At 39.6% G+C, this 21,163-nt stretch overlaps 1 protein-coding gene across 2 annotated transcripts in view; it reads left to right on the top strand.

The window, feature by feature from the left end:
• The window catches only part of LOC122662080 (serine/threonine-protein kinase STY46-like), a 64,683-nt gene that overhangs the window by 16,986 nt on the left and 26,534 nt on the right, over positions 1 to 21,163 (top strand). For both annotated transcript variants that reach the window (XM_043857639.1, XM_043857638.1), the window contains exons 5-7: positions 746 to 800; positions 1,398 to 1,508; positions 17,770 to 17,820. In XM_043857639.1, coding sequence (XP_043713574.1) covers positions 746 to 800; positions 1,398 to 1,508; positions 17,770 to 17,820 — 217 coding nt within the window. The remainder of the gene's footprint in view (positions 1 to 745; positions 801 to 1,397; positions 1,509 to 17,769; positions 17,821 to 21,163) is intronic.

The following is a 21,163-nucleotide window of genomic DNA, read 5'->3' as shown; positions in this document are numbered from 1 at the left end:
TTCCTAATAGGATTAGGCTGAGGTGGCATTCCTACTTCTACTTTGACTACTTGTAATTCTGGTTATTATAAATAAAGGGCCTGGATGATCGATTTTGATCATTCAAGCATTCATTCTCAAGGCTGTTTACAAAATTTGTCACGTATCCTTAGTTTGGGGAATCTATTTATTTATTTTTGGTTATCTGCTTACATTGTTCATACCTTTCTCTGTGTATTGACTTTCCCACAATTTTTATCATATGTAATGATTTAATATTGTGCTAGTGTTTGAAACTGGTAAGCAAATGATTCTTTTTTAGCTACTGTGGGACAAATTTTTATTGTTGTACCTGTAATGTCAGTTAAAGTAGTTACAGTTATTCCTTCAAGTAATCCTGTCAGTGGAGTTATTTAGCTGTGTTCAGACTCTCTCTCTCTCTTTTGCTTCTCAGTTAAATATGTGAGTTTCTACTTTATTCTGTTGTGTATCCTTAATACTCTTATAGTCTGGTCAATTCCTTTTCTGTAATTTCTTGTTCTTTTATATTCCCCTTTTTTAGCTCTGTTGACATAAATTCCCTCAATGGTAATGTTTAGTATTTGAATATGATGTTTAATGCTATTCAATATTTTTTAGCAGATTTTAAGTGAATGTTTACTAATTTTCAAGAGTTTCTGTTTACTCCTTTTTAAACAGTGTAGTCTTATTTATACTGTTTTGTAGTGTGAAATTCATGGTATTTGTATATTTGGGAATAATGTAGGGCCATGCATGAAGTCACTTTTTCAACTGAGGATAAGCCAAAGCTTCTTAGTCAGGTAATTATCTGGTTTGGACTAGTCTTTATTATCTAGTATCTTATAATTTTGAAAATGTTGTGGATAAAAAGTGTTAGTTGTACACTTACTCTATGAGATATCTGACCCTGATATATCTGTAGTATTGGAACCTGGGCTTGTTGGTAGCCAATCGAAGCTCAACCTGAATAGGTTGTTTGCCAGCCATGACCTGCAGGCAGAAATTTGATACTTTGGCTTTTATAGAAGGATATTTCCTATGCATCTGTCTATCTTTCCTGTTTCTCCCCCCTTTTTGGTATTTTCTTCCTTTCTTCTCCTGTGTTCAGATGTCTGTTCACATAATCTTCATTTTATTCATTTCATAAATATTCTATTGTGCTTGGTGAATTAAAGTAGTTGAAAATTTGAATTCAAACTCGTGTAGAACTCTGGAAAACAAATTATTTCTTGCTTTAAGGGCTTGGACACAAAATTTCCCCCTTCCTCTGTTAGGCTTCCATAGTCTTTCTTACCAATGGGTTGTGTTTCCTTGTCTGTTATACCCCTATAGCTATTGTTATATTTCCATGCTTCTATGTTGAATTTTGTCCTACTTCCGTAATTTTATATTTCCAGTTGACATCATTACTCGGTGAGCTTGGGTTGAACATCCACGAGGCACATGCTTTTTCCACTGTAGATGGCTACTCCTTAGATGTCTTTGTTGTTGATGGTTGGCCATATGAGGTACAACTCTTTTTCACCATTTGTCCATAAGATGAAAATGAATTATTCGTATTTAGAAAGCAAGTTTTCTCCATGTTCTTATTTCAATGGTTTGCTACCTTATGTGCTGTTTTTCCACATTGTTTCTCACATTATTTGGATAGCAGTTGGAATAGTTCCTTTGATTTGGATATGGAGGACCATCTAATACGTCATTGAAGAAAGATTTCTTCTTTTTTTCCTATTGGAAGGGCTAGTGGAGGCAATGCAAATCTGTACCCTTGAACCCTAATAAATTAAAGTCTACTGGGTAGGGTCTGCATGATGGAACTCCTAAGCAAATAAGAAAACTAAAGAAAGTTTTGGAAGGAAGCTTGGAATTTTATAGTAAAGGTTATATGACAGAAGGGCAGAAGTAAAATAAGAAATACTATCACAAACTTAATAGAAATATTTGAAATCATCAAAACCTGACGGGAATAATTTGAGGTGAAAATTGAGAAGTCACTAACTAATGGTCAGAATTGAAACCTCATATCAGATGTATCTGATGCAAGCAAAATTTCAGCATTCAGCTTAAAACTGGGGTGCAATTTGATGGGTAACGACTGATACAAAAAACTTATCAGGAGAATAAGATGGATATTTTAAGCAACAAAAATTTAATGTTTAATGATTGGAACTATGATAGGATAGTTCCAGACATTCAGAAATCGAAGTTTAGCCCAAACTGATCACAAGAATTTACAATATGATGAAAAACAGGGTATCTAAAGTTGAAAATGAGGGATGTAAAATGACCTGAATAATGGGAACTAAACTGGAAAAAATATAAGAGAATAAGAAGAAGAACAGGAGCCCTGGATGCAGGTAAATCAGAAAAGTGGGCTTAATTTGAGCGGAAATAAGCTTTGAGTATGATTACACATGTGTTGGCCTGTTGGACCTTTGGTCCAGGGCTTTTTGTTGTAATAGGCCACTTTAATGGGGCCTAAAATATGGGTAGGTGGTAGGAATACAAGATTTATTAATTAAATTGTGATCTTAGTTATTGTTTTCTATTTCACTTCTTATTTGTTATTTTATCTTATCTTTAGCTGGGGTACGCTTGATGCTAGCAATCCTGCTTATCTTATTGTATCTTTATCTCATCTCTTTATCCCATCTTATCTCTATCTGTAGAGTCAGTCAAATTGTAAAATAGGTTGCTGTTTTTTATTAGTCGAAATATTATTGTCACCAGGGTCTGTTACTTTTCCAGACCTCATAAGGCATCTCGATGTCTCCATTCTGACCGTTGGATAGAGAGGACATAGTCTAGATTAGCCACATAAATTTTAGAGTCTAATTCAATCAAATACCCCCTTGTATTGGGATGCATCTCATGTATGTCCATGCATTTGCATTGTACTCTTAACATTACTGTGCACCATCCTAAGTCCTAACTTTGAGCAGGGCGAGATGGTTTAGATGGGAAAACCATGAAAATGAATGGCGCAGATATGTTTTGTGACTTTTGGAAATGTCAAAATAGTTGCGTCACTAATAACTACACTTTTTTATTATTTTCTTTGGATAAGGTTATTTGTAATCAGTTCTGTACTTGGGTTAGTTCACATTATAAATAGATGTAAAGGCCAAGGTTCTAAATTTCGGTTTCGACCAATGTACCATCGTAATTTTCGAAATGGGTTTGAAATTTGGTCCATTTCACAAGTCAACTTGAAATGGTCATTTCGGTGACCAAATGATGAAAATTTTCCCTGAAGCTTTATTGTAGTGCCTAGTTAAGCATGTTACGACGTGTGAATCATTATATTGAAAAAAAAAAATCCTCAAAAGTGGTAGTTTGGCTTTGGATCCTAGGTTGCTAGTGTACGTCTTAGCCTACTGTATCCTTTCCCTTATATAGTCTATTCTACACATCATTTAATTCTATAAGATAGAACATTCAATAAAAATAATTGAAATATGAAATAGGAATGAAGAACCATAAATTGGAAAGCATTACAATATTTGAGCAAAAGTTTTAAAATTTCAAGTGAAATATCTGCATTTTTGAGCAAATTTTCAACCATGATGTCATTTCACCAAAATTTTGACCGAAACTTTATAAACCTGTCAAGCTGCTGGTGGTTTTGTTTCGATCAGTGTCGAAACTGAGATGAACTGTGACCTATGGTGATGACCATAGGCCTCCCCAACAATTTGGAAACAACAACAGTTCAATTTTTTGTGAAATTTTGCTGCTGTGGATCCTAATTGTGCTTGGTAGATTCCAAGTGAAGGCTAAGGTGGATTCCTTAGTGGAAGATTGGATTCTCTTCATGGTATCAATTCTTCTATTTTCTATTAGATTCTAGTTTCATATTCTGTTCTATTAGTTCCATATCCTATATAGTAACACTGTTATGTGATCCCGTTGTACTAATCTCTAGTTGGATTTTTGGGTAACGGATTAGTTTTCATTAGTCCACCTGCAAGATTAGGCCCTTCGAGCCAATGGATCTTAGGATTCCACCTAAGATGCAGCACTTTGTCCACAGCAGCAACTTGAAGAAAACATGGGGAGGGGCTGTGGCCATTACATCTATTTATAGACTTGGTTGAAGATTAAATAATATTCCTATACTGCCAGGGAATTCAAAATATTACTAGAAAACCAGAAACCAGACCTAATGCTAACCTTGAGACACTCCTGACATATCTAGGACTAGAAATAAATAACTAGGTCGTGATTGACATCTAACGTAAAAAGGATAGTAGAAACTGACTCTATAAAACTCCACCACAGTGACTAACTAGAGTCCTACTTGAACCAGGAAACTAGCGTATATTACCTGTTCATAGCCTTTTTCCTCTTGCTCTTAGCTGACACTGCATTAGGAGTTAGAACTTAAAGATAGATCGAATCTAGTAAGAGAGAAGAGATTTACAGCAAGAAGAAGAGGAAGGAGAGAAGAGAAGAGAAGAAGAAGAGAAGAGAATGGGAGAATCGATTGTGTGTTGAGAAATCCTCAACACACATATTTACTTCATTAAGCACTTCTAAGAATTACATGGACCTCCCTAGGGAGGTAAATAGAAATAAAGAAGAAATAACAAAAAATACAACTTAGCCATGTCTAATAATAAGACAATGGCAGAACTACCCTTATACACCTATTCTAATAACTCTAACACTCCCCCTCAAGCTGGAGAATAAATGTCATATATTCCTAGCTTGCACAATAAGGTACTAAATAGACTAGGAATGAGGCCCTTAGTGAAGATATCTGCTACTTGATCACCTGTCTTCACAAAGGGAGTACAAATGCACCCAGAATCCAGCTTCTCTTTGATGAAGTGTCGTCAAACCTCAATATGTTCGGTTCGATCATGCTGAACCGGATTATGGGCAATGCTAATAGCAGTTTTGTTGTCACAATAAAGTCTCATTGGCCCTTCAGTTTCAAAACTCAAGTCTTGAAGAAGTCTTTTTAGCCATATAAGCTCACACACTCCATGTGCCATGGTCCTAAACTCAACCTATGCATTGGATCTAGCCACAACTGGTTGTTTCTTGCTCCTCCAGGTAACTAGATTACCACCCACAAAGGTACAGTACCCAGAAGTAGATCTCCTATCAGAGACTGAACCAGCCCAATCAACATCTGTGTCGCCTTCAATCTGCAAATGGTCATGCATGGCAAATAGAAGACCTTTTCCTGAACAGGATTTCAAGTATCTAATGATGCAATACACCGCATCGAGATGTCCACTCTTGGGAGCATGCATGAACTGATTCACCACTCCAACTGCATAAGAGATGTCTAGTTGAGTCAAGGAGAGATAGATTAGTTTCCCAACTAATCTTTGGTACTTGCTTGCATCTATAAGAGAAGGACCACATTCATCACCAAGCTTATGATTCGGATCAATGGGGGAAGTTGCTGGTTTGCACCCTATCATGCTTGTCTCTTTCAGAAGATCCAAGACAAATTTCCTTTGGCAGATGTTGATTCCTTTCATTGATCTAGATACTTCAATACCCAAGAAGTATTTCAAGAGTCCAAGGTTTTTGATCTCAAACTGTTTAGGCAGATAAGACTTCAATATATTTATCTCAGCAGCATCATTCCCAGTTACCACAATGTCATCAACATAGACAGTAGGAGCTGTAACTGTACCATTACCTCTCCTGATAAACAAGGTGTGGTCAGTTTGACTGTGATAATACCCATTCTTCAGGATGGCTTGTCTAAATCTCTCAAACCAGGCCTTGGGAGACTGCTTGAGGCCATAGAGAGCTTTCTTCAAGAGACTCACTTTCCCTTCAGTTAAGGGACACTTAAAACCAGGTGGAGGCTGCATGTACACTTCTTCTGCTAGATCTCCATGAAGAAATGCATTCTTCACATCTAAGTGGTACATTGGCCAATCTTCATTGGCTGCCACAAAAAGAAGAACTCTGATTGAGTTATGCTTAGCTACAGGGGCAAAAGTCTCCTGGTAGTCAATACCATACACTTGACTATACCCTTTTGCAACCAGCCTAGCTTTGTATCTTTCCACTGTATCATCGGATCTATACTTGATGGTATAAACCCATCTGCATCCAACTGGAGTTCTCCCCCTAGGAAGATCAACTAGAGTCCAAGTATTGTTCTTTTCCAGAGCCACCATATCCTCAGACATTGCTTGCATCCATTTTGGATCGGATAAGGCCTCTGTGACATTTTTGGGAATGGAAGAAGACTCAAGGGCAGTGGAAAAGACAATACCTGTAGGAGAAATAGGGTCATACGAAACAAATTGGGCTATGGGGTTAGTACAGGCTCTCTTCCCCTTTCTCATAGCAATGGGAAGTTCTAATTCAGAAGGAGAAGTATTACCTGACTGAGGAGGATGGGATTGAGGATGTGGATCCAAAGAGGGGTTTTGGCAGGGTTGCTTTCCTATTCCCTTTAACAAGCATTCACCTTTTGTGAATACAACATCTTTGAATCTTATTCCCTTATATTCTTTTTTTTTGCTAGCATCACCACCACTACTAGCATCAATATCAACAACACCATAAGCATCAACACATCCACTTCTTTGTATTTTCCAATATCAAATAGGAATGGGGAAGTGGAGGTAGGGAAGGGAGATAGAAAAGGAATGACATCAACATTCTGTTCACTTCCAGTACTCTCCCCCTGAAGAGGATGCTGAGGAGAAGAAAAGTAAGGAATAGACTCAAAGAAGGTGATATCTTTGGAGAGAAGTCGCCTTCGGGAAGGAGGATGGTAGCACTTATACCCTTTGGTGGAATCAGAGTAGCCCAAACAGATGCACTTGAGAGCTTTGGGATCAAGCTTGGTATGGGCTGATTTGTTGACATGAACATAGCAAACACAACCAAAGACTTTTGGAGGCGAGGAGAAGACTGAGAATTGAGAAGAAAGAAGAGCTAGGGGAGATTTGGAGCCACGGAGTGGAGTTGGCATCCTGTTAAGAAGAAAGGCAGCGGTAAGAAGTGCATTAGACCAGAAAGTCTTAGGCACATGCATACCAAAGAGAAGACCCCTGGTGATTTCCAACAAGTGGCGGTTCTTTCTCTCAGCCACCCCATTTTGTTGAGGGGGGGGGTCAACACATGCCAGTTGATGGATGATGCCATTATCAGTAAAGAACTGTTGGAGCCCCCCATACATGTACTCACCCCCTTTATCAGACCTAACAATTTTGATCTGAGTACCAAACTGAGTATTGATAAGTTGATAAAAATCCTTAAAAGCATCACAAACATAACTCTTTTGTTTCAACAAAACAGTCCAAGTAGACCTAGAATAGTCATCCACAAATGAAACAAAGTAACGAAATCCAGACAAAAAAGTAGTAGGAGAGGGCCCCCAAACATCAATATGGACAAGAGAAAAAAGTGCAGTAGATCTATTACCACGATAAGGATAAGATGTGCGACAGTGTTTAACAAAAATACAAGATTTATATTGAAAAACATGAGAAGAAGGAAAAGAAGTAAACAAGTGGGGTAGCTGTCTCCTTATAACAACAAAAGAGGGATGACCCAAACGTTGATGCCAAAGCATTACAGACTCCAAAGTACTACGGTCACTCCGACCACAAACATAAGCTGTAGCACTATATTGATCAGGTAACCGTGGTTCAAGAAGGTAGAGTCCTTTTTCAGTTCCACTGCCAATAACCCTCTTTGTCTTTAAATCATGAAAAAGACAATAGGAAGGGAAGAAAGTGACACAACAATTTAAAGATTTGGTTAGGTGACTCACAGATAATAGGTTAGTAGCAAAATCAGGAACATGAAGAACAGACTCAAGGGAAATAGAAGGGGTAACTCTCACATTACCGTTACCAGAGACAGAAGAAAGGGAGCCATCAACAACCCTTATAATGTAGTCCTAGATAGGTAGGAGACCTACTAGGAGCCAGATTAAAATCAGGTTTTGGACGAGTCTGCTGTTTGGGGCAGATTTGGGGCTGTTTAGGGCTAATTTAGGGTTTAGGCTAGGGTTAGGGGTGAATGTGATATATGGTAATGATCAGCAGGTCTAGGGGATTATTTTACTATAAAAATATTGAGATTTGGATGAGTTTAAAATTCCTGTAGAATTAGGGTTAGAGTTTGGGTGTTAGGTTTCAGGTTCTAGGGTGAAACTTAGGGTTTTGGATGGGGGTTTGAAGTTAGGTTTTAGATGATCAGATTGGGTTCAAACTAGGATCGCGTATAGGGGCTGGGATAGGGATGATATGTCTGAAATCTGAGAGGAATTGGGTGAGGGGATAGGGCTGGACAGAACTTAGATTGAACTAGGGTTTATGAAATTAAAACAGAAATTAAAGGGGGATTGAATGGGGAAGGAGAAGGAATGGAAAACAGAATTTATATTCAAACTTACCACAGGATTCCACCGGCAGCAGCTTGATCAATGAAGGATGAAACCACCTTCACAAAGAGAGAACCTCCCAGCCGTCACGGCGTAAGGAGTCACAGGAAGTCCACCCGTCCTTCTTCCTTGATAGATCCACAAGGCAACACTCCAAGGAGTAGGAGCAGCAGCAGCAGCAATCGGCAACCAGCAATCAGTCTTCTTTTTTCTAAAATTCAATTGTGGGGAGCCCTCCACGATTTTGTTTATTTATAATAAGGCCATAGGCCAATTCCTACTACAAATTAAATACCTCTCCTTCACAAAATCGTGGAAGGGAGAGGTTTAAGTCTAATTAATTAATTAAAACAGTATAATGACCTAACTACCCCTACTAACTTAAAATAAAAGAATCTGACTTAAAACTATTGATTTATTTGAAGATTCCTTACTAGCCAATAGGATTTAAGAACCTATTCGCCAATAGGAGCACTTCACTTAAATCAGTCCAATTGAACCAATTGGATGCAACCAATTTAAACCGGTTCGATTTAAAAAGCAGAAAATAAACTAAGTATGGAAAATGCAAGCAAAATAAACCTAACCTATGTCTCCCTAATTAAATCCTAAGTTTAGGACTTCTTCTTCTTCCTACTTGGAGCTGCATCACCTTACCTTGTCCCGTCCAGAGCAAATGGAGTAGGAATCATAATACTGTGACATACCAGTCATGTGATCAGAGGCTCCAGAGTCAATAATCCAGGTGAGTGCAGTAGGAGCAGATGAGACCTGCAGAGCTGAGGCAGAAGTAGCTGACCCTCCAGAGGTAGGACTAGTAGCTGACCCTCCAAGGTGAGACACCAACCGGCGGAACGCTGCAATATCATCTTGTGAAAGGGAATCAGGGGCAGGCTGGAGTCCAGATGTCTCAAACTCAAATGTCACAGAGTGAGCCCTAGCTCCCTCTCGCTTGCCTCTACGGGCACTAGATGAACCACCACGCATACCAGGGGGCTGGCCGTGAAGATTTCAACACCTGTCCTTGGTGTGTCCAAGCCTTCCACAATGATCACATTTAAATCTCTCACGGTGATCTCCACGAGTTGGTCCTTGGCCTTTCCCCCCACTTTTCTAGTCTCTGTGGGAACTAGAAACAAGAGCAGATCTCTCCGTTGATGGTGCAATATCCATAGTTGTTTTCCTGGTTTCCTCACTTTGCAAGTAGCTGCACACTTCATCTAGAGATGGAAAGGGAGATCTCCCTAAGATTTACCCAAGCGAAGAGACTCATATTCTGGGTTAAGATTACCAAGCAAAATAAGGATCCTTTCCTTTTCGTGGCTCCTGTAGACCTTTGCCTCATCATCAGAATTGGGCAGCTGGATGTTGTTATAGTGATCATATTCCTCCCACAATCTGATTACAGGGTTGTAGTAGTCAGATATACTCCTATCACCCTGTTTCATATGGATGATTTTTTGGAGGATTTGATACACTTTGTTGCATCACCAACTCTATCAAAAACCTTGGAGACACTGTCCCCGATATCTTTTGTAGTCTCCTTACTCATAAACCTCCTACCTATTTGAGGCTTCATGGAGAAAATCAGCCAAGTCATAACAGTGGAGTTCTTAGTCTCCCACTTGAGATAGCCTGGATCAGTTGTTGCAGGAGCCTTGATGGACCCTGTAATGTATCCCAACTTTCCCCTACTGCCTAGGGACAACTTCACAGAACGGGACCAATCCAAGTAGTTGGTATTGTCCAATTTCACAATTGAGATTTGGGTGTTGGGGTTATCAAAGGAAGCCATGGTTGGAAAACCACTACTTAGGCTGCCAGGTGTAGTTGGTCCACTGACCTCAAAATCTTGTCCAGACACAGTAGACATAATGGGTAGACACTTCAACAATCAATATAGTGTGCTGCTCAAATGGGGAGTATCCTCAACCCAAACAAAGGAGGCAAACCAGCAAACAAGTAGCTCCCAACAACCAAATCAACCAGACATAGAGCCAATACCAAAAAACAGCAAGTGTACAGGGAGTAAAAGCTTGTATAACATCAACCAAACTGCTCCAATAGCCTTCAGTCCATAGCAACCAATAAGTGTAAAAGGGACAAAAAACTCCATTCTTATCAACCAACACACATCCAATACTTAAACAGAGAATTCTGAGGTGCTGTGCACCATTTCTAGTTGGTCTTCACTTCCGATGCTTAAACATCGGGCCTTGGTATCTGATTAAGGACTTGGTCTATATTAGTAGTAGGGATCCTAAAATCTCAAATGATTTGATAAAGGACAAATTTTGTTTGGGCATTGCGCTAAACTTAGCTAGACATGCGCAAGCAAAAAATCGTGTATATATCTCCTTGGTTTAATCATAATAGTTTTTTTTTTACCATAAAAACACACACACACACAGCCAATACATTTAGCTTCAAAAGAAAGTTCAAACCAGAGGCAGAAAACAGAGCTGGTGGTACCTCCTCTCTTCAACCGAGTGGTGAGGGGTTTAAAAGGGTACCCCTAGGCGATCCACAAGCAGCAAATCCCTTCCCAAAAGATGGGAAGATGAGGGAGAAATAGGAGAACCACTCTTCAGCTGGGGGAAAAATTCTGGGTGGCTGCTAGGGCTTCAATCTTCATCAACAGCTACTAAACTCCATCCATGGTGTGTTAGTTTGAAGATAAGCCTCCAAAGAATGTAGTATGTGTATACTTCACATAGTACAACCCATAGTACTATATCTCGCGATATATCGGTATCTCGGGCCTACCGAGATATCCGAAATATCCGAGATATCGCGAAATATGCCCGAAATATTGCATTTTTTCTGCAATATTTCAAGGGTCCATCTCGGGGGGTATTTGGCCATATCTAGGCCTGAAACTTCATGGACAGCCTTATTTAAGCTTAATAAACACATTTAAACCATAAAATTGTAAAAATGTGTATTCAAATTGGTGTTTTGGGCTTGCACCCTTGATTGACATACAGTCGCCGACCCTAATGTATAAATAGTTAAATACACATAGATTAATGAAATCACAACTTAAGTTACAAATTACAAGTGCTAAATCGCTAATAGTAGTTCTTGTGCCTCCCTGGATCAATCCCACTCATGCCTCGCCGAGTCGACGTCCATCGCTTCTCTGTTTGAAGGACATATGTGGACGACGGTATAGAATCGGAGAAGAAACGAGTGTAGTCATCCACAAGTGTCACGTAAATAGAATCATCAACATACTGTAGGTAACCTATCCTAGGATATAAACTAGGGTTACCAATCGATCCATCCCGTGAAGAAGATGATCCACCGTGATATGATGTTGGCGCCGCGCAAGAGGCGATGGCATTGGCTGCATGTATGGTCGGTGAGGTTGGTAGCTAGGTCCGCTAGGGTATGCAAAGATGTTATCTACAAAAGATGATCCAAGATGTCCCTGGGGACTGGGACCGTAGTCATAGTCCCCTACCCCACTAAACGCCCATATGATGATGATCCATATCCATATCCACTTGTAAGGTTGTGATGCACCATAATCCGATGCCAATGGAGTGGCATGTGCATCAAAAGATGGGGCACGCCAATGTCCATCGGTCCTCCCTCCTATCACCCATACTGAAACCACCAACAGAGCTAGATAGGTTATCAATGTCCATGTGATCGGTTACAATCTGTGTTTGTCGACCCCTACGCTTCTGTTGTATGTATGTAGGGGCCTCTCGAGGGTGGGGTGCGGGGCACGTGCTCCGTGGTCCGTATCTTGTGTGGCATGATCAACCGTGTCTCTCCAGGTGAATCGGAGCGGCTCTACAGTGCCGTATCCTGGGCCTCCTGGCCTACCACATAACGCTCTCGCATGCTGTCAAATTCTTCACCAGCATCACCACCACCAACATCACCACCACCAGCATTACCACCACCAGCATCACCATCACCACCACCAACATCACCATCATCACCATCATCATCATCATCATTTGAGGACTTAGACCAGTCTTCATCATCAGCAACATTGCCACCAGTGGGCTGGAATGGTATGGGTGAGGCTTCCCTTGTATGTATCTGACCCTCGTCAGCCATATACTCGTCCACATCAACACCAATCTCAGAAGCTATCATGGGGTCGGGCTTACCTCCCTCCTCATCCAACACTAGCTCACCTCTATCCCTCACCCAATCCACAATAGGGTCCTCATCGTCTGAGTCAACTTGAAAGATGTCAGCTAGATCAATGGTGCCCCTCTGTCCCACATGTCCCATGCGTATGTGTTGCAGTTTCAGCCTCAAGTTGTAGTGCACATACACCATGTCAAATAAACGTTGAGACCCCAATCTGTTGCGCCTCTTGGAGTGGATGAGTGCAAAGGTACTCCAGTTCCTCTCACAACCAGATGCAGAACATGTTTGGGCAAGGAGTTTAATTGCTATTCTTCTTAAGTTTTCAGCCGATTCCCCATACAACACCCATCATTCAGCTGCATTACAAGTTTACAACAAAAAAGACATGTGTCAAATGCTGTTTCAACTTTCAACTTTCAAATTTCAATACATATGTAATTTAAAACTTAAAAGAATTACCAGCATCACCACGTGCTCTGCCTTGTATCGCAGCCTCAGTTCCAAAACTTCCCAATGCATCCTTAAATACCTTGATCTACACCCATGTGGAAAATTAGTAAGTACTTCTTCACTACTTATTTGAAAGCATGAATAAGTTGAGTTTCCAAATGAACTCACTTCATTGTTGCAAATTGCTTGTAGAGCACCATCTGGCTCCAACTTCTTCACTACTTGTTTCACAGCATCAATAAGTTGAGTTTCCAACCCAAGCCTATTGTTATATTGATACTTAGGGTTCAAGTAGTATGCTGAAATATGACATATAGAATAGAGGTATTGTCAAATGCATAGGTAATTAGTAAATAATAATACTATGAATTAGTAAACATAAAACAAATTTACTCACCACCTTATGCAGTGGATGCATAAGTTGATTCTCCCAATGAGCATTTATGATATCTAAGAAGTGTTTGCTATCATGGAGGAGCCACACTATAGACATTATCTTTCATCAAGTCTATTGCGATATAGGACAGGCATGGTTAGGCCCTTCGAGGCGAGTCGACAACGTGTAGAACTTTAACCACCGGCTCTAAAACTTTCACCACTTTGCTTAGTTTGGTCCGAAGTCCTCGGATGACATCGTTGTTTGTGCTTCCCTCCCATTTGCGATCTTGGAACCCTTCCATTCAAACCACTCCTCGAAAGCAAACATGCTTCTCAACCCGGCCTTCTTTGTCTCAATGCTTTTGAGAGCAATGTAGTTGGTGGCAAATCTTGTGATGCCAGGCCTAACCAAGTCACCCCCACATTTTTCCCTCAATAGATTGAGTGCATAGGAGTGGTTGTATACAAAGTTGGTGACTTGTCTTGTACTTTCAACCACAGTCTTCACCAACTTTAACTTTCCCATATCTTTTAGCATTAAGTCAATGCAATGGGCTGCACAAGGAGTCCAAGAGCCGGTACTTACTATTGTTCATCATCTTCTCACCGCCACTTGAAGTTACTTCCATTGTCTGCTATAACTGGACAACATTCTCAATACCCACATCTTTTTCCACTACTTCCTTTAACAATCAGAAATATATTTTGCATCCTTTATCTCTTTGGATGCATCCACGATTGAGGAACACTGTCCTCCCATCACAATAAACCATGAAATTGATGATGAACTTTCTTGTAGGCCCACCCATCCATCTGCCATTATAGTCACCCCATATGTCTCCCACATATTCCTCATCTCACTAATGTACTCATCAATCTCACTCTTTTGTTGAGGTAGATAAACATTCATTACCTCATATGGGGTGGGGCCCTTGAATCCTGGGCCACCTTTGCAATGGTATCTATCATGGTATCATAATGGGGGCCTTGTGCGTGTTGCGGATGGTATGGTATAGCATCCACTTAGCTATTGATTCTTTAACCAATCCCTTCATCCCCTTCTATGCTCCTTTGATTCTGTTGATTGCTTCCTTTCTTCTTATGCAATTTAGGATCGATGTTGATGGTGGTACTGCATCTGCATCTGGTAGAGGTGTTGGGGTTGCCCTCGCACTTTGTGATCTTTTAAAAGGATTCAAAGTTCTAGGACCTCCGGAACGCCAATCCTCCACTACCCCTACTCTTTGTCTCTGCTGATCATCTTGAAAACTTACTCTGCTCCTTGAAACAGTCCGCCTAAAATCCCTAGCCTCCTCTGCTGTTTGTATGTCATCAGGTACTGCAATGTCATCATCATCAGAGGAGTCATCATCATCATCATCATCATTGTATCGTCTTCCTCCTCCCATCGAACTCCTCACTGTATCCTCAAGTTGTTCTCTTATCCTTTGCTTGTCAGCCTTCCTCTTCTTTCTTCCCCTCAAACTATCACCAATCTCCCTGGCTACTTCAGTAGGGACCATATGACAACCTACAACATCTTTAGATCCTCCAGTCAGATGTTGTTTAAGTCTACTGGACCCACCTCCCATAAATTGCATGTGACAATAGTTACATATAGATTTTCTCTTATCCCCATCAATGGGAGTACCATGTAACCATGCAATGTCACCCCTATGCTGGCTGGCTGGTCTCTCTTGTTCCCTCTGTTCTCTATGTTCCCTCCGCCCCCTTTGTTGACTACTTTCCCCCACCTTTTGCTTGCCCTTCGCACGTTGTCTATCACAATCCGCCATAATGATACTTGTTTACTGCAATGTAAGTAACACAAATAATTAAAAAACTTAATGTAGATGCACTTCAATTGACACTTTTAGATTACTAATACACTTGTATAGTTATTTAATATTTTCCCCCTAACCCTTATATTTTTCACATAATTAAAACCAATTTTTTATATATAATGTTAATATAAGTATTGACCTAACACAACAAAACCAAAAATTAGTAAACATAATATACATGTAATGCATCTCAAAACATATAGCAATAACTTTCATATTTTTTCATTATTTTTTAAACTTAAAACTCATATTTTTCCTTATTTATTTCTGTTTTTTTAATTTTTTATATATTTTTCTTAATTTTCGAAAATTAAAAGAATTATTTAAGAGCAGAAAAATAAATCCGACACTGTGAAGCCGTAGATCGGTCATTGGTGTCTAACATATATTTAATTCATTACCATCTAAGTCATATTACCCCTAATTATTTCCTATTTTAGTTGTAGGAAAATGAATTTTTAAAACCAGAAAAAAAATAAAAAAAATACATATGGGAAAAAAATTTCGACACCGTGAGGTCTAGATCGGCCTCCAGGTGTCTAACATATATTAATATCATCAACATCCAACAACATTTGTACAAATTTTTTTAAAAAAAAATAGTTTTAGAGAAATAGAATTTACCTTAAATAATGAAAATAGGCTTGGATGATGAGCTTAGATGACCCTCCGACGTCTTCCCGGCGACAAGGAGCTTCAACAATGCTTGGATGAGGCTTGGAAGGGAGGAAGAAGAGAGAAAATTTGAATTTCAGCAGCTCTCGGTCGAAATATCGACCAAGAGCTGCGAAATATGGAATTATAAGGCTCTTAATGTGACACTATTTGTCACTTTTACAATATCTCGCGATATATCGTGAGATCTCGCGATATATCGTGAGATCCACGATATATCGTCGATATATCACGATATATCGACGAGATATTGTATTTTTATGTTTCGGAAGTGTTTCGTATCTCGGACATATCGAGATTCACGAAATATGGCGATATATCGCCGATATTTCGCGAGATTTTATACCATGGTACAGCCTCTAATGGAACTCTTTGTCCTCTTAGGGTTCCAAAGAGTGGTGAAGGAATAGACAGCCAAGCTTAGTTGACTCTCAAACCAGATTACTTAGCTCTGATACCAAGTTAGAACTGAAAGATAGATTGAATCTAGTAAGAGAGAAGAGATTTACAGCAAGAAGAAGAGGAAGGAGAGAAGAGAAGAAGAAGAGAAGAGAATGGGAGAATCGATTGTGTGTTGAGAAATCCTCAACACACATATTTACTTCATTAAGCACTTCTAAGAATTACATGGACCACCCTAGGGAGGTAAATAGAAATAAAGAAGAAATAACAAAAAATACAACTTAGCCATGTCTAATAATAAGACAATGACAGAATTACCCTTATACACCTATGTAAACAGCAGTGAAAAATAATGCTTGAATGATCTTCATTGGTCACCAAGGCCCTTTATTTATATAGAATTGAAGTACAATTAATCAAAGTACAAATAGGAATGTTGCCTCGGTCCTAATCCTATTAGGAATTCCTAATACAACTAGGAATGCCAGAATAGGACTCGGCTGAGGGAAAAACAATAAAACAAAGGGAAAAATAAAAGAAGAGAATCATAATCTGACTAGTACTACTCCTAACTTGACTAGGACTAATCCTAATCAGCTAGGACTAGTAGGACTAATCCTAATCTAACTAGGACTACTTACCCCAATCGGGTAAGCAGCCTATTTCAACAACCTATTCTAATAACCCTAACATCAGGAGGTTCTGGGATGGTTGTGTAGGGATGTTCACCATGGGCAAAGTCAAACTTAAACGGAGTCAATTATTTTTAGTGGTTGATGTGCTACGCTGAACTAGGAGAAAGAGTCGGTGGGTTTGTGAGTTGTGCAAGAACTGTTCCGTTCCTGCAGAGTACATAATATCTGGTACAGTGTAGGTTGAGTTGTTGGGGCACCTTACAATAAAATTCATTTAGTTATAGATGCACGCTTACTAGTGTATGTGTGGTAGATTTACTTGATACATATGGGTTTACTATTATTTTTGAAGGTTCTTTATTTTTATAAAGAAATAAAAGTGGACCATATGGGTTTTCCCAATTATTCTTAAATTTAAATTTTCTATCATTTTAATATTAGCGATCTGATCAACTTTGACTTAAAAAAAAGATCAAGTCTTATATTAGATGAACCTATTGCTATGGTATTTTTCCACATTCCAGAACCCCAATGAAATTTCCTTCATGGATCTTGTTTCGCCATTGAACTCTGTTTAAAGACAGTTGAATCCATGGAATGTTTAATTGATACTTTCCCGGTACTTTATTCAGATAAAATCAGCAATATGGTTTGTTTTGATTCTTATATTGTTCTGTTATCCTTTTCCTGAGTTTATGGTAGGCTCCAGTTTATTTGGTATGGTTATTACACCTTTGGTTTGAAGTTGAAATCATCTAGGCACTTCATTTTGTTTATTGTTAAGTTTAATTTGTATGTTTGCATGTTTAAACTATTGTTTAAATTTTGAGTTTTGTCTTCCCCCATTTGTTTGACTATAAATCACGGTGCTTACTTTATGATGGAATTTTAGGAAACCGAAAAGCTTAAACATACTCTGGAAAAAGAGATTTTAAAGAATGAGGTAACTGTTCTTTCTTTACTTCACAATCGCATGCTGAACAATTTCATGTTTAACTTCAAATTTTGGTGTTCAATTTCATGTTTCTTAATTTTTATTGCTGCTTACATTTTTCTACAGAATCTTGTTCAATTGATTTTGATTTCTATAAGTATCAGAATTTTGAATTTTTTTAGTTCTTTAATCTCGAACTCCGATTTAAACATTTGTTTGCCATCAATTTTCTGCTTTCTACTTAAATATTAAGGCTGTTTGGTTGTTGGGAAAGACTCGGGTGGAGAGAAAAACCCAAGACAATTTGATGGAATATGGTGGAATAACTTCAGACTTCGATTCATGAGCTTTCGTTTTCCGTGTTTTCTCTCTCTGCCCACCCTCTCCAATATCCGGCTAATTGATTGGATTTTGTGGAGTTTCCTAGGAAATTTGACTGTACCTTATCACAGCCTTCACCTGGAAGATATGGCCCAATCCCTTTTCCTTCACCCACAACTTTTCCTTGCTAACCAAACAACCACATTCTGGGGAAAGTTCCAGTTTATTTCACTCTGATATCCTAATTTTACTACACCCTACTTTAGTTCCTTACACTTCTTAGAACAACCAAACAGAGCCTGTAGTTTCACGTCTGATTTGGATTCTGGGTTGGTGTACACTGTACAGTTCTACCGTTCATTCCTTCATTAAACTTTGATCTGATTTCTCAATTTCAAGATCTTCTCTTAGGATTCACAGGACCTTTTTGGGGTTATTTCATGATTCGGGAGTTCTGTTAGTGTTTAGACTCTGAAGGCTCTTAAACCATTTTTTTTGTTGGGGGGGGTGAAACTTGATCTTCCAGTGATACAGTGAGAATTGCACCTTATTAACAAAACAGGAATTTCGTGAATGGCTTGAATGATCAATGAGATCTGTCAAGCTCTCTATTTATAATAATAATAATAAAAGAGATCACAAAGGGAAACACTGTTCACGATATTGTTCACGTGAACAGTGTCACAACCCAAATTACAATTCTACCCCATTTCAAAAGTACATAAATAAAGCATAACTGAAATACCAAAAATACCCTTATAATATCGGGTAACACATCTCAACACTCCCCCTCAAGTTGGGGCATAGATATCCCACATGCCCAACTTGACTAGACTAGGATAAAACAACTTCCCACTTAACCCTTTGGTGAAGACATCAGTCAGTTGATCTCCAGACTTCACAAAAGGGATACAAATCTGCCCACTCTCTAACTTCTCCTTGATGAAGTGTCTGCAATCTCCACATGTTTGGTACGGTCATGCTGTTCGGATTGTGGGCAATGCTAATTCTTGCTTTGTTGTCACAAGACAACATCATTGGAAGATGAACAGAACCACGGATATCAAGGAGTAAACTCAAGTCACAGTAACTCACATATGCCCTGGGCCATAGCACGGAATTCAGCTTCAGCACTAGATCTTGCCACAACATTTTGCTTTTTACTCCGCCATGTGACCAGATTTCCTCCAACGGAAGTACAATAGTCGGAGGTAGATTTCCTGTCAGGGTTACCACCCCAGTCAACACCTGTGTAAGCCTCAATGCGAAGATGGTCATGAGACAAAAGGATCCCCTTTCCTGGAGCTGACTTCAAGTAATGGAGAATACGAAGAACAGCAGCCATGTGAGTGGAATAAGGATCATGCATGAACTGGCTCACAAGACTCACAGCAATGGCAATATCTGGTTTGGTGTGGGAGAGATAAATCAGCGTGCCCACCAATCGTTGATATCTGCCCTTATCAACATGTTCACCATCCTTCTCTTGCAGACGGGTAGTAGCTTCCAAGGGAGTGTCACAAGGATGACAACCAAGCAAACCAGTCTCTGATAGTAAATCTGTCACACCCCGACCCGGTTATTAAGGGCCAAGTGTGGCGGGATGTCTTTGACATCCAACCAATCCCCAAGGATCACAAGTGCAGTACCCTATTCACAATCATTGCTCACAGATACAGTAATTAGAGGCAGCGGAAACAATTTAATTAATAGAGATAACATCATTAGTAAGAGAAGTCTAAATGATAATTCATTTATATAAATGAGAAGGCTTGTGATACAACTATACAGTTCTCAAAGGTACTACAGAGTAAAAGTATACAAGAAACTATTCTATAACTATATGAAGCATTTATAAAGCATAAAAGAGTGGGGAGGTAGCCTGGACTATCAGGCCAAGATCAAGAGGTTGCCCAATCATCACATGCGCACGAAGTATCGTGCACTTCAAACTCCAGCGCCGCAAATCCAACATTAGAAGTAACTAAATCACCTGAAAAATAAGGATATCCACAGGGGTGAGCTCTCAACTGAGCCCAGTAAGGGGGGTACAAGCATACAAACACAATAAATCCATGATGCATGTGCTAAACTAACATGTTCCTAGCACAGATACTAAGTCTCATGGGGTATAAGTACTACTATTAGTGGTAGATGCTAACCTCGGTCTCGGAACTAACCCTTCGGTTACCCGAGCGAAACCATTCTACCACGGTGAGGACCCGCCAGTTCCGAAACTAACACATCGGACCCCGACAGACCCCCAAATGACCAACCCTGCCTGTTTATTCCTACAACGGAATTAGGGACCTGCTAACATGGGACAGAAGATGGCATCCCCAAACTAACACATCGGTCTCTGCCACGGGTTGTCCAACACCTTTCCCCCTGTTGGTAAGCGGCGCAGTACTGGGTAATGAATATCAACCTAGCCCAATGCAGTCTAAACATGATGAGGCAAGCATGATCTGAGTTATAAATTACCGAATTCCATCACCATAAATTCACATCATATAAATAATCAATGGAAATGCAATGCAGTATGTCTTTGTGCAACCTATTTTACATGCAATCTAATGCATTAAATAAAAGCTAGAAAACTACATGCCCGGTATAGAGGTAATGATGCAGAGCATGGCATTCAAGATAAAGTTGAAATTAATGTGAGAAACACGCAGAAATTAAGGTCGAATCCCCTTACCGTAGTTGTAGCTAGCCTAGGTGAATAAACTCCAATAGGCAGGCAAGAACAGACCAAGACAGTCCTAAATATGAGACAAGAATATTATAGATTAGTTATAGAAGGAATTCTAGGTCAGCTACCCACCAACAATCCAACAAACCGACTAGAAAACAAGAGAAATGACTCCTAAACAACATACCAAACACCATGCAATAGGTTTTGGGATGGTCCAAGGTCAAGTCCCAAGGGGTCTAGGTCATAAGGGCACAAAAATGGGGGAGCCGGATGCAGACTTCTAGGGAGCCGGTCAACCGCCCCTGGGCCTGCAACTCCATCCGGGAGTGTGTC

This window comes from Telopea speciosissima, chromosome 5, assembly GCF_018873765.1.
Source record: "Telopea speciosissima isolate NSW1024214 ecotype Mountain lineage chromosome 5, Tspe_v1, whole genome shotgun sequence".
NCBI lineage: Eukaryota > Viridiplantae > Streptophyta > Magnoliopsida > Proteales > Proteaceae > Telopea > Telopea speciosissima.
This window is presented reverse-complemented; position numbering and strand designations above follow the sequence as displayed.